We start from the raw sequence: 14,853 nt of genomic DNA on the forward strand, positions 1-14,853 counted from the left end.
TCCAAGTACCTCTCCTTGATGCGGAAGAAGTTTATATGCCCTCTTCCACCCAGCTCAAAGAGGCGTGTGTCATTGGGTGTGGGTAGAATTTAAAACAGGGCTGAATCCAATGTTGCTGCTTTACATGTGCAACAGATTTCCATGTGCCCAGTGGAACTTCCTCTCTCAGCCTCAAGATCAGCTGCAAAGGGATAAGGGTCCCTCTGGAGCAGATTTGGGGGTGTTGGGTTCTGGGGGGAGGAGAGGAAATGGAAGTTGTGTTGTATGAGTGGAACTCCCTTTGGTATAGATTCCAAACATTCCTTTGGGCTGTTTGTATTCTGCTAAGCCATAGAAGTTGCCCAGTGAAATCAATTCTCTTACCCATTTTGTATATCTTGGTCCTTCAAACCAACATAACTCTGGAGAACTAAACGTGAGGGAGAAAATAGGCTCCAACAGACTTAAGTGTTTATTTTATTATACAGTGCCAATATATAAGACACTTGCTTATCCAAATATAAACACAATGAATGGTGCTCTGTTTTTAAAGACTACATCCAGGTCATTACATATTCAAGAATTAGATACAAATCAGACTTAGGACTTTTATTTCAGAATAACTTGGTAGTGTAAATGTTAGATCACCTATCCAAAGTGGAAAATTTACCAACAGCCATAAGGTAATGCTGTTAATCCTGCATGGTTGAAGGTTTAAACATTCTTTCTAACAAATGCATTCCCAATTTTGGGATATAATGAAAGATAATGGTTATAGAGTGTTGGATTGTGACGTGATACTAGAGTTAAACTCAACACTCAGCTGTAAAGCTCCCTGGGTGACCTTGGTCCAGTCATTGTCTCTTGACTTAACCTATCTTACCAGTTTGTTGTGAGGATAGTGTCTCCCTTGTTCTCCTTTGAGGGATACACGTGTAAGCAATAAATGCCCATACTACCATATACTAAAGCCCATAGTTACAACTATTTGGAAGGATATAATTCTACAGACCATGCTTGTGTAATTGAGGTATTGGAGCTCAAATGTATTTGCAGACATCCTGGCATAGCAACAAAGCTCACAAGTTGCAGCATTATGTTCCAACACAGGCCCAAACTCTGAAGGGAGGTGGTGGGGAATAAGCAAAGTGGAAGGAGGCAGTGAATCTTAGTGGTGGAAATGTTCTGTGTGTTCATGTACAGGGAAGAGGGACAGGAACTGGGATTTGACCAAGCCCGTCACAGGACAATGTTTTGGCTGTAGTGGCAAAACCATTCCGGTACAATTAAAGCAGGGTTCTGAGATTGAACTGTACAATGAAATCTGCAAGATACTACCACTGATGTGCATTGTGTTGTTGTTGGTTTTTTTTAAGGATCTAAAAATGCAGCCTGAAAACGTGTTACATTCAATATCAGAGTGACTTGATATATTCAGTGGAATTTAGTTAGGCATCAAGCAGTTGCTTCATCTATGATTCGCCTCTAAGCTTGAATTCCACTGTTGAATAATTGCCTGTAGAGATAACACAGTAAGATTCGATGACTCTTCACTTGATAAATGATCATAGGGCTATGCAATCAGGGCATTGTGTGGTAACATTATGATTTAAAAGAGACCCTTATCCCCCTCCCACCTTGTACAAAATGGTAATCCATGTATAGGGACTCCTTTTACCCAGTTAGACTACAAGTTATGGCACAGTAAATGAACATTTATTTTGGAACCTCATACAGTGGACCACTTCATGAGATTCATCTGGACAGAAGGATATTAGAAGAAATAAGCTACAAGGGTGGATTCCTCTCATCACCTATCTTCTATTCACATTTAACTGCATACCAAGTATGCACTAAATTATTATCACTTGATGTTAAAAGAAATAGCACTTAATTTTTTGGAATGTTGCTGCAGCTGAAATCATGAAATACTGTACTGAATAACATTGTGTAGCATAATGAAACTAAGCCTTTTCATTTATTTCTTCTTCAATGAAAGATGGACAGTGGTGTTTTTCCTTCTACTTGAACACAGTTTGGTACAAATGTTTATTTTCCCCACTGCCAGAATTTGGTTTACACACAGTTGTATGTACCATTAAACCCTGAAGAATTGCCATTATTTCCATTTTCCTCTAGGGGGTAAAGATTAGAAACTAAACTATTGTATTCCTATAGTCTCCAAAGGCCTGTTTTTGGAAGCAGCTAAAGAGGAACAAGTGGTAGCCTTAAAAACAGAGCAAGAGTTGTGTGGGAGCCAACAGTGTGCCATCACAGATTGAGATATTCCAGCACAAACACTTGTAGAATCTTGTTGAGGTTGTCAGTGGTTGGCTTGTCAAGATTTTCTTCATTGTCTTCCATGGTGTGCCACACTCTAGGGAAAGGAGCTGGAATCAGGTGTAGGATTGGAACCCCTGGAGGGAAGAGAACAAAGATGATTCTGGAGATTACTGGACTTCTAGGCATGTACTTTACTTGGTTATATAAACACAATAGCACTATGGTGTTGCATTCTAGTCCAGTGATATTTCTTTAGTGAGTATTAAATAAGAAATAATTCCAGAGCTTACTAGTAAGAGGGTAAAGAAATTAGAAAAGCAACCATATAAATAATAACTTTTAAAAAAATTATTTCCACCTTTCAAGCCCTACAGAAAATGCAATAATATCACATCATTAGTTAATGCTGAACAGGTTTATATTTTAAAGTTAATACAGGTACTGTATGTATAAGGGCCTGCCTTATATCCCTTCTGCCATTGCCCCAAGTTCTCATCTTTCAGACTCTGCTGCCAAAAGTATAATGTATAAAAAGTTGTCATACCTCTTCTTAAAAATGGAACGTGGTCATCCTCTACTGGATGTCTTCGTAAGTCAGGCCGGAAATAGGGCCTTTCAGGAGAGTAATCGTTTAGCAAACCCAAAGCAATGAGGTTTTGTTCTGCAGGGTTTTTTTTAAAAAAAAATATTAAAAAAAAGTTTAAACTGAGTATGGCACTATTTTGTTAAAAAGCCAAGGCCCTAAGTCTGAAATGTTTTAAACATTTTGACCATCCTTCCCTAACCCAAGGTCCCCAGACCCTAGCTAGAAATGATGGGGGTGTAATCTAACAAGTGGGGCTCGAAGGATAGGGAAGACAAACTTTGATGCACAAATGAGTAATTCCCCCTGCACACACAATTTCACACAGTACAATGGCCTTGTGAATGATGCAGCCCATGTATTGTGGGGGATTAGCAGCCAAACAAAGCTACTAACATGAGTTTGACCGAACTGCGGGAGGCAGTGGAAGGTTGGAGTGCCTGGCAAGCTCTGGTCCATGGGGTCACGAAGAGTCGGACATGACTAAACAACAAAGCAGCCAAACAAATGCATATTCTTGCTAGTTAGCATGAAAAGGCGCTAACTGTATTGTTGATAGGCAGACCAAAGAAATACAAGTCGTAGAGAGTGCTCTGTGTGATGTCATTTCCACTCCTTTTACTGGAGAGGAAGGAATATAAAATACTTCCTGTTCCTCTTTCCTTTGACCAGTGTTGGATGCAGACATGTCTGCACTTGCTCCAGCTCCAGGCACATGCCTGAAGCTGCTTATACTGTAAATATTTTGCCTGCATAGATTTGCTGCTGCCTTTGTTGTGATCCAATGCATAATGATAAAGTAAGTAAATCTTACTTTTAAACTTACTTTACCAGTTGTTGCCTGATTCTTAATCGGGTTAAAAAGGGGAAAGCCAACTTACTTCATAGTTGGATTTGCTCAAAACAAGCTTTTACAGCATAATTCCTATTAATTTTGCTACCAAGGGTGGGATTTTGAAACTCTGTTCAACCCAGACATGAGGGCACCTGGAGGAATAAATTGCAATGAATATAACCTCTTCTACCTATTAAAACCCATCCCAACATTTACTATCTGTGGCCCTCCAGATGTTGGTGGATTCTCAACTTCCCACATCCTGGTGCTAAAGGGACTTGTAGGCCAATGATGCCCCATCCCTGATTTATGACATCTCGGGTTGAAAACAAACCAGTTTGGGCTTCTCATATGAAGTACAGTCGTACCTTGGTTTTTGAACAGCTTAGTTCTCGAATATTTTTACTTCTGAATGCCGCAAACCCAGAAGTGAGTGTTCCAGCAAATCTATGCAGGCAAAATTTTGGGAAGCTGAACATCCTACGCGGCTTCCAATTGGCTGCAGGAGCTTCCTGCAGCCAATCAGAAGCTGCGCTTTGGTTTCTGAACGTTTTGAACAGACGTTTTGAAGTTGAACAGACTTCCGGAACAGATTCCATTCAACTTCCAAGATACAACTGTACTGCTAAATAATGCTGGCCAACTAGCAGCCCAATCTAGCAATTCACTGTTTGGGTAATATCAGCATAGATTTTTATTTTACAGAGTTGGGTCTGGAAGCTTGAAAAAGAAAGGAAGAACCTGGCTATTGTCTCAGACATTTATGAAAAATGAACTGCTGTGAATCAGCTGTAGGCGGTTGATTATTGTTTCAGTTGTTTTTGTTTCAGCTGCTTTGTTTTTTTATGAATTAATTCATTGATTTTAAATGATTTGACCCTGTGAGGCTTATGAATATTTTAATAAATAAAATGTGAGACGAGTTATAATATGATATGTGAGTACTAGAGTCAGAAATTATTCACCCAAAGGCAAAAAACAATTGCCATATGCAGAGCTGTAAAATTTGGAGAGTAATTTACAGCCAGAATTTAACTCCTACACACATGAAACTAGAAGAGCTTAGAGTTCCTGTTATGTCAACCATTTTAAGTTATTATGTTTTGCATAATCTAATCTTACCGATCGCTTCAAGTCTCCCCAGCCACCGGGCTGTGTTCAGAAAGTAAAGGGGGAATGTTGGGTTCCGAGCACCGATTAAATCCAGTAGCACAAAAAGATCCTATGAGAAATCAATAAAGAAATAGGCCTTTTAAATGTACTCACCGAACCCTTTAAATATGTTGTACTGACTGCCCCAAATTGGAGTGTTGACAGACCCAAGGGTTATTCACATGTACCTTTCCTGTTTTCCAGACCCAACCCACACTTTAAAGCTTTTTTTCTTTTTGCTCCAGAGCTTTCCCTGCAAAAAACCCGCTCTTTAGAGCAGAATTGGAGCAAACTGCAATCTTTGGAAAACCCGAATTGCCATTTGTTGCACTTAGAGCTGGTTTTTGCGGGGAAGTTCTGGGGCAAAAAAGTAGTAGTGCTGAGACAATGAGCTTTAAAATATGGGCCTATGCCTGGAAAAAGCAAGGCAAATAGTATGTGTGGATAAGCCCCCAGAGACATTTTGTGACACAGGCATTCACATGGTTGAACATTCACTGTGGACAGTGGTTCATACATGACCCAATGGCTGCATGCTCCTATTTGAAACGGAGATGATTTCTTCCACAATTCCAGTGAGAGAGTAAGTTACATGCTAAATTGCCTCCCTTTTTAAAAATCAACAAGACTGCGGAGTGCTTAATTTTGGCTGGATTATGTGCCTTGACCCCCCTTCTCCCTCCATAAAGTTCTCACTTACAATGCCCTGAATCTGAGTTGTATGTGTGGCGCCTGGAGGGTGTGGAGTCGTTGCCATTTTCTGGGCCAAGTGCCGAGAGCCATATAGAGAATCTGAAGGGGACCATCGGACGAAAGCTTCTTCGCCGTCAAAGAAAATGAGCTGCAGGGAGAGATCTGACTTGCCGTTTGAGACGGCCTTCTGTGGGATGAGGGACAGAGGACAAAATGTAAGGTCAGTTGCCATGCTGTGGTTCATGGTTAATGCAGAAACAACTGCAGAAAAGAACCAAATACCTTCAGACAATGAAGCTGCTTGTCCAGGGAGCGTGCCAATTCTAGCATCATAGCACAGGGCACTGCTGAGTCGGTGGCTCCAACAAACACTTTGCCGTCCAGCTGTGGTGGGAAGTATTTTGAATCGTAATGGCAAGCAAGCACCAAGTGGCGCTTGGCAAGGGGATTGAGGGTGCTGATGATGTTTGAAAAGGTGCGGTATCCGTAAGGAGTATGGCTCTGAAACGTGTCTTCTTCAACTACCCAGCCAGCCTGTAGTCCTTGCAGACGATGCTTGATATGCTGAAAGTCAAAGGAGCAAATGTTTCTTATTTTCAAGCAAAACTATTTTGCTTAAAAAAAACTGCCTAGAAAGGTGTGCCATTATCTGCTGAAATTCAACACTGAAAGGTTAAAGGTAAAGGTAAAGGACCCCTGGGTGGTTAAGTCCAGTCAAAGGCGACTATGGGGTTGCAGCGCACATCTCGCTTTCAGGCCAAGGGAGCCGGCGTTTGTCCACAGACAGCTTTCCGAGTCATGTAGCCAGCATGACTAAACCACTTCTGGCGTAATGGAACACCATGACAGAAGCCAGAGCGCATGGAAATGTCGTTTACCTTCCCGCCACAGTGGTACCTATGTATCTGCTTGCACTGGCGTACTTTCGAACTGTTAGGTTGGCAGAAGCTGGGACAGCAACATGAGCTCACTCCGTCGTCAGGATTTGAACCGCCGACCTTCTGATCAGCAAGCGCAAGAGGCTCAGTGGTTTAGACCACAGCGCCACCCACATTGTTAGCCGTATGCAGAGTAGAACTGTGGAAACCAAGGGGCTTAAGTCTAGAAGGCCAGATTCAACTAAGCTGGCATTCCCAAATTTGCTCTGGAGAATCAAGAGAGCATCTAGAACACAGTGGGAGGCGAAGAGGATCCTCTTGCCCGGCAAGCAGAAATCAGAAGAGCACAATGTTAAATTTGTCCCATGGATGCCAATGTGCCTACTCTGACTGTACCACCCTACCCATTATTGGGAGTAGAGGTGGTAAGTTGTTCTAAGTGTTCTTAACATTTTTCTTTTTGATTGTTGTAATGCACCCTGGGACCTTGGGGTGAAGGGTGGGTAATGAACTGGAATTGAATTGTAATTGTTTGAGCCAGTTAAAGTCCAGAAGATTAAAGGGTTGTTGAGTAGAGGCAGCCAGAGATAAACCTTGGTATCCACTTGGTGTCAGCAGCGAAGTTAAGAAGCAGTTGGTTTGCTTGCCTCCCTTTCCTCTCCTAATGCTGACTACAGCCTGTGCTGTCCCAGAAGGCAACCAGGTTTTGGAGCCTAGCTGCTGTCAGTTAATGACATTTAATTGCCCCTCATTGATGTTTCCTTAGCAACACGTCTCATCTGCTTTAGAAATGGTCCCTGCGGCACATTTCATGTTATTGGAATAAAGGTTTAACAGGGCATCTTATATAACACTTTGATACATATGCATAAGAATCATGCTGTACAAATGAAGAGAGATGTGACTAAAGGATAGCTCTTGATTCAGAAGGATATTATACACTGTCACTTCCATGAAATCAAGCCAATGAACAGGAAATCCTGGATTCAGTGCTTATGATAAGCAGTATGAGAAACAATAATTAAATAAGATGGACCAGCAGTAACCTGCTATTTGACATTGGAAATCCATACCTAAAGGAGACATTCTGGTAAACCCAATTTCCATTTTCATTTGCATAATTTAATATTCTTTCTAGGAAGTTTTTACTTTGATATTGTTCTTCTCCCCTAGCAGTACAAATTCTTGTCTGTACATGCCCAATGATTGCTGTTCCAGAGATGTCACTGTTTTCTCTTTGTTTGGGCTGTCTGCCAGTAAATCTCCAAGGAAACGACAGCACTAAATGCAATAGATACTCTTTGAAACTGGCTACCCGCCTCCCCCTCATCAACTGCAGATCATTAAACTCACCTGTCTTCAGGTTGCAACTGCACCAAGATGGCTCACAGCTGTTTGAGGGCCTTTCCAAGGGATAAATGCTCAGCTGTTACACATTCTGTGTTCACTTCGTGCAACTTCCCTCAAAGTTCTACTTTGACTGAAAATATTTTTGATATTTCCAATATGCAGTGTAGCTATTTCATTTCATTTCTTTGCAACTGAGGAATCTGGTCCATTATATGAGAATGTGATATTATATTACATTACTGGTGCTAGATCAGAGATATTTATTATATTTATATACCACCCTTCATCAAAAGATCTCAGGGCGGTTCACAAGATAAAAGCACAAATAAGTAATGAAAACAAAAACAACAAAGCAATACAATACAGTGCTACCTCGGGTTAAGAACTTAATTCGTTCTGGAGGTCCGTTCTTAACCTGAAACTGTTCTTAACCTGAAGCACCACTTTAGCTAATGGGGCCTCCTGCTGCCGCCATGCTGCTGGAGCACGATTTCTGTTCTCATCCTGAAGCAAAGTTCTTAACCTGAGGTACTATTTCTGGGTTAGAGGAGTTTGTAACCTGAAGTGTTTGTAACCCGAGATACCACTGTAGTTGGAAGTGGCTTCTTGCTATGGTGGCTATGTTCTATTTCTACTGCCAGAGGCAGTATGCCTCTGCATCCCAGTTGCTAGAAATCACAAGTAGGGAGTGTGCTGTTGCCCTCTTGTGAGCTTCCCAAGGACATCTGGTTGGCCACTGTGAGAACAGGATGTTGGGCAACAGGGCTATTGGCTTGTACCAGCAGGGCTCTTGTGTTCTACAGAGTTGGGAGGGCCAAGCCACTGCTGTGAATGCAGAGATTCTTATGGCGAAATGTGACCTACAATCTATTGGGTTGTTATAATAGACCATTGTGTGAGTAATTTACCGAAAACCAGCATGCCTAGAACTGGTAGAAGGTTAGAGGTATCCTGGAAACAGAAAGAGAAGGATTACTGTATTGCAGACATTAGTGTGGACTGCACATTCAGCTTGTCAGACTCACCTGACGCACAGCATAACTGCCAGGTGATCCTGGATATCGCTCAATCAGTATCGGGTGCAAATCATTTTGCCACATTCGGTTGATATCTGTGTGAGCAGCAACTTGTTGGATGCTAGTTGCATTTAAAATTGTTGGACGGTGGGAGTACTAAGGAAGGAATTGGAGGCAAGATTATTTTAACATAATAAATAATCATAATGAATGACTGGATGAATTTTGCTATAGTGTTTTTGTATATGACAATAGTGTAGGAAGTATTATTTAAAAATACCCATTATCAGTTTTCTGTTAAAATAATCATCCAAAGTGCCAAACAATGGAAGTATGGATACGCATGTGTCCCCACCCCCAGAAAGAGAGAAATATAGAAACATATCAGCATAATAGCTGCTGCATATAATGGTTGCATCCAGACTTTGCTCCCAACAATAGAGAGGAGGGTTGGGGATCCCCAAACTCAGCCCTCCAGCTGTTTTGGGACTACAACTCCCATCATCCCTAGCTAACAGGACCAGTGGTCAGGGATGATGGGAATTGTAGTCCAAAACAGCTGGAGGGCTGAGTTTGGGGGTGTCATTCCAGGGCTGGTGGGAGGTTCCAGAGTTACGGGGGAAACATAAAAGTTATTCTCCCATCTGCAAGCAGCATCTCTCACCGGATCATACGCCATCTGTGGACAGCAAAATATGGATCCAACTGGAATTTGGGATAGTCATCTCAGACAGATCATGCAACTGTATATAAACACTGGGGTGGGGGGAGGCTACAATGCTGCATGCAAATCAATCAAAGGCCATATACAGACCATACATTTAAAGCATAAATGTACAGATGATACATTTAAAATCCCCCAACCCCAAGAATAATTGGAACTGTAGTTTACCCTACAGTTACAATTCTCAGTACCCTTAAACTACAATTCCCATGATTCTTTGGGGGGGGGGGAGTCATGCGCTCTAAATGTAAGGTATGTACACAGCCCACATGCAGTCTGCCTTCACCCACCATAGCCATGTAGAAATTGCCTTTTCATGGCAAGGATCCACACGGCAGCTGTTAGTTAGTATGTGAATATCAAACCCAATTACTACCCTGCTGGGTGAGATGATGATGATAACTAGATGGGAAAGGCCCACAAAAGTAGTCCTACACATACAATTCTAGTATTAGTCCTCCTTTTGTCCTCTTTTAATGGTCCATCTTCCCCTGACACGGGAAGCTGGTTTGACCTGTATTTTAACATGATAAATCTAGCATCTAGTAGCCCATTTTAAGACTCCAAGTGTTGATTAAATTCTAACACTTACTAAATCCAGGAATTATGGGTTCCTTGCACCCACAAACTCTAGAACCCAAACTCATAACAGTATAATTTGAAAGGTATGAAAATATGCAAATAGTTTGGAAGAGAAGTCTTGAAGCTAAACAGAGAGGGTCTTTGCAAATTTTAATCTTCTTGTTTTCTTAATTTTTAGCATGCTCAGTTTACTGTGATTCTTAAATTATAGCTTTCTTGAAGTATGAGTAGTGGGAAAGCATTATCCATCTTAGCCAACAGGGCTCTTTGAACCACAGTGAGATTAGAATGAAGTTAGCGGGGAGAAATGAGCACACTTAGTATGAAAATCAATAAAAGACACATACGGCGGCAATCTTCCTGGCAGGACCAAACAAACATTTACTGTAGCCAGTGTCTGCCATTATAAGACAAAATACAGTAATGCTGTAATCATGCTAATGCAGAAGAATACATTTTCTTTGGAAGCATGAAAGAGAAATGGAGAAATGGAATTGCTAGGTCTGATCACTGATTAAAGGAAAAGTTGTAAGATCTCTCCCGTCCCTATTATTTCAGGTTGTAAGCTGAGCTGAGTCTCCTTTTTTGAGTAGAAAGGCAGGGGGGGTGTATATGTACATCTTCTCCCCACCCCCACCCCCCCAAAAAAATTTTAAAGAAATAAATGATTCACATTGTGATATGCATGACTTTCTTTACGGGTTTATTTAAAAAAGAAACCAAAAGGAGCATCAGTAGAAAACAAGGGCATTTCCAGATGACTACCATTTTGAAGCAGGATTCAATCACATACAGTTAGAGTTGCTTGGGATGCTTTCTGAAATAAATGCAGTACCCCAAAATATCAGACTTTTGTGATAAGGAAAGCGATGGGAAGACACACTGGAAAGTGTGCAACATTGTCTAGCCTCCTCACAAACAAATTAGGATGAGTGCTCAATATACAGGTAACCTGGAAGACCCCAAAGAACCAGGCTGTGATATATAGCCTGGGTTCTCTGACCACCAGTGCAAAGGCTGTTGTGTGAAAATACTGGTTGTGCATCCAGTGCAACAGCTGTGCAAATGGAAGTGTATTATGCAGCGGGAAATATAGGAGTCACAGCAATCTGTGGTAGGACGGGTTTCAAATGTGCTTCAAAGATATAGTGGGTATGCAGCTGCAGAAAGGGAAAAGGAGGTGCCACTGGATTTTGAGCTGACACATGGGTGAGCAGCAGTCAGTTAAAACAACAGCAGCAACTGAAATGCCAAGTTTATTTGCCCTTAAGTGGATTAATTCTGCCCAGTTATTTTTCTGCCTACTTTGGCATAAATCCTGGACTGCATCTGTGGCCCCATTGTATGTGCTTTAACAACATATGCACACAGACAGAGCCGTTATTTTATAAGAGACATTGATGTCAGGAAATCATATTTTAAAAATCCTTCATTAGCACCTTAAAGACCAACTAAGTTTTTATTTTGGTATGGTCTTGAAGGTGCTACTGAAGGAATTTTTTTATTTTGTTTCGACTCAGATCAACACGGCTACCTACCTGAAACTAGGAAATCATATGTTCTCTTAAAATGGATGACCCATTAGATCAGAAGCAGCAGAAAACTAGACAGCGCTTAATGTTGGCCGCAATAACCACAGACTTCAGAACGAAGATATTACAAAAGTACAGCATTAGGAACTCTCTTGTGAACAGGGGGGAAATCCTTATTTAGGCTTGGCATATGATCTTGCAATAAGGAACTTACAGATGCAACCTTGCTTGCCATAGCCTGGAATCTGGGATGGGGACCCTATGATCCTCCACACTACAATTTCCTTGGTTATGCTAGGTGGGGCTGATGCAGGTTGGGGTCCAACAGTATCTGGGAAACCACAGGTTCCCCATCACTGTCCTAGATTGCATCAAACCTGCGACAAAAGCAGCAAGGGAAGGAGTAAATAATTGCTTGTCCTTAAAAATGCACGGCTTAAAGACGCTTTCTGTGACACACTAGTATTAAGCGTATAGTCTACTGCGGTTAAAAATAACCCACATTTCCCCAGTGCCTTCAAAATGAATTGAATTGAACCCAGGAGGCCTGGTATCTCAGGGTCTAAGGGACTAATTTGCATTTACTTTATGCCAGCGTAAAGAGTGCTAACCAGGCAGTAAACATGTAGCATTATTGAATGTAATGCAATGCATTATTAATACAGTAGGATAGCACATAAGTGTCTGAAGTTAGCATTCATGAGCAAGCTTGCATGAAGTTTCAAAACATGCTTCCTAAACTTATGCTTTTTGGCCACACAGAGACCCGCCCCAAAGCACAATGCAGTGCAGGTTGATTGTTCAGCTTTGCACTTGTATCGGTGGCTGAGCCAAACCTTCTACAACCATAACCACACTTAACAGCAGCACACTATCTTATGAGAGTCTTGTCCAGTTCGGTTCAGAATGGTTATCATAGGGGAAAAGAAGTGTGCATTGTTAAATAAGGTTGAAATCTTATGTGCCTTGGAGTAGCAGGGCATACCCAACACCTCACTGCCCTCTCTTTTTTAATTGTAGGGTTTGTTTCTTTTTGTTGGTAGGGGAGGGCTGCCTGTCTTTGGGGGGGGGGTGTCCTGCTTTCTTTGGTCTGTTTGTTTTGGGGTGAGTAGGTGCTGATTTGCAGAGAGGGGTTCTGAACACGCCCAGTTTTTTATTCAGTGAAATGGGTATTATTGTATGGTGCCCATAACCATTTCTTTAGATTTGACAATGTCCCTCTGGGGCCAAGAAAGTTGCTATACCCACTTACTTTGGAGAAAGCTTACTTAAACTCAGTAGGTAAAGGTAAAGGGGCCCCTGACCATCATCAGGTCTAGTCGTGCCCGACTCTGGGGTTGCGGCGCTCATCTCGTTCTATAGGCTGAGGGAGCCGGCATTTGTCCGCAGACAGCTTCTGAGTCATGTGGCCAGCATGATAAAGCTGCTTCTGGCAAACCGGAGCGGTCCCCATTTATCTACTTGCGCTTTGATGTGCTTTCGAACTAATAGGTGGGCAGGAGCTGGGACCGAACAACAGGAGCTCACCGCGTTGCAGGGATCCAAACCGCCGACCTTCTGATCAGCAAGCCCTAGACTCTGTGGTTTAACTCAGTAGGAGAAAGCTTAATTAAACTCAATAAATAGGATTGTCCTTTAAGTGTCTGTCTCCATCAGCAAGCACCTTGATATATATAAAATGGTAATCAGATCCATATAATCAGATCCATATATGGTTACAACCATATAACCTAAGTCAGGCATCCCCAAACTGTGGCCCTCCAGATGTTCTGGCCTACAACTCCCATGATCCCTAGCTAACAGGACCAGTGGTCGGGTAAGATGGGAATTGTAGTCTAAAACATCTGGAGGGCTGAAGTTTGGGGATGCCTGACCTAAGTTTATAGCTCCAATCTAGTTACAAAGTTAGCCACCATTTTAGTTTCTGAGCAGATTTTGAGAAGCTTAATTTGAGATTCCTGGGGTACCAGCATATACCAAGTGTGTGCTCTAAGGTTAGCACCATTCTGGTTTAGGATTAACTCCAGCTGTACTCATTGGAACTTCTGAGTGTATGCAGAATTCGACTGTTGTACTGTATGTGCATTGTAGGATATTCTAGTTGTAGTTTGTCCTTTTACTTAGTGGATTTGTACCCTGCTTTTCTTCCATCATGGAACTCCACACACACACACACACACACACACACGTAAGCGAGCGTGCCATCCAGGCACCAATCAGACCCAGAACTGCTTTAGAAAGGCTGGTACATCCTGTGCCTTCAGACCATGCCCTCTTTCGATTCACTATGATTCACTCTCAGCCTGTGTATCTAGTGTGCATTTTGCTTGTCTTTCCCTCCTGGTTTTTCGGGGTGCTCTGCATTGTGTCAAGATGATTGGGCTGAGTGGGTGGCCTTTACTTGTACACCACCCTGCCAGATCGCCTATTTTTAACATACACAATCGCCCTACTAGATCATCTGCCTTAAGGCCCTTCTGACAAATCCACATATAGAAACATACACAATTATATAATAAGTGGATATATAAAACACACAGTAACTGCTGGAACATCACAGAGAGCTCATTCCTCCCACACACCCATATTATCATCTTAAAGGCGCACCTTGGCACCAGTGATTTGCCAGTAAGGGTGGAAAAATCTGATGCCTGATAAACTATTTTAAATCCTGCAAAGCCGTGGTGACTGAGAGGCCTGTGACCTTTGCCCACGCCAAATCCCTTCATCCCTGTCATTCCCTCCCTCCACATGCTACACGTAGCCCTCCCCACAGAAGCAAAATTACAAAAAGCCACCAGAGAGAGACAGACAGACCACTGACATACCTTTTCCTGGGTCCAGTCCACTCGTCCGCTCACGAGCTGAGGGAAAGAGGCCAGAGCCAGGGAGAGGGTCCAGGCCAGGCATAAGGATGCTGCAGCCTGGCTGCCTCTGGCTCCCCCAGCCATGCCTCTTCGGAAGCGGCTTCTCCTGTTTATGTGGCAACACCCGAGGCTGCCAGTTCTCTCGCTGAGGAGGATCTCTCTGCGCAGACAAGAAGCAGCTCTGAAGTACTAGGCTGGAGGAGGAGGGAAAGGGGGCAGAGCTGGGAGATCAGGGCAGCCTTTCAGCTGGGAGAGCAGGCATGAAATGTGCGCGGCTGCATGTGATTCACCCGGCAGCCTCTACCTTTGCATCTGCTCTCATTAATTAGGCACCTTTTCTGCTTCTTAACATGCTTCCTGCCTGCCCGCCTGCCCTACT

General features: G+C 42.5%; 1 protein-coding gene across 1 annotated transcript; it reads right to left on the reverse strand.

Annotated features, from left to right (window-relative positions):
• Window positions 1-438: 438 nt before the first annotated feature.
• On the reverse strand, window positions 439-14,633 carry QPCT (glutaminyl-peptide cyclotransferase). The gene is made up of 7 exons (XM_035108305.3): window positions 14,436-14,633; window positions 8,779-8,925; window positions 5,808-6,089; window positions 5,533-5,712; window positions 4,803-4,902; window positions 2,807-2,923; window positions 439-2,396 (listed from the first exon to the last, which is right to left on the reverse strand). Exons 1-7 carry the CDS (start codon window positions 14,556-14,558, stop codon window positions 2,251-2,253), a joined length of 1,095 nt encoding a protein of 364 aa, XP_034964196.1. The 5' UTR covers window positions 14,559-14,633; the 3' UTR covers window positions 439-2,250.
• Window positions 14,634-14,853: the final 220 nt, after the last annotated feature.

This window comes from Zootoca vivipara, chromosome 3 (genome assembly GCF_965207765.1).
Source record: "Zootoca vivipara chromosome 3, rZooViv2.hap1.1, whole genome shotgun sequence".
Lineage (NCBI taxonomy): Eukaryota > Metazoa > Chordata > Lepidosauria > Squamata > Lacertidae > Zootoca > Zootoca vivipara.

Coding starts and splice junctions, on each gene's coding strand:
- QPCT (XM_035108305.3), bottom strand. CDS start 14,558: ATGGCTGGGGGAGCCAGAGGCAGCCAGGCTGCAGCATCCTTATGCCTG. Junction 6,090..8,778: donor GCAGTTATGCTGTGCGTCAG/GTGAGTCTGACA, acceptor TTTGACTTTCAG/CATATCAAGCATCGTCTGCA. Junction 2,397..2,806: donor CGTTCCATTTTTAAGAAGAG/GTATGACAACTT, acceptor TCTTCCCTCCAG/GGGTTCCAATCCTACACCTG.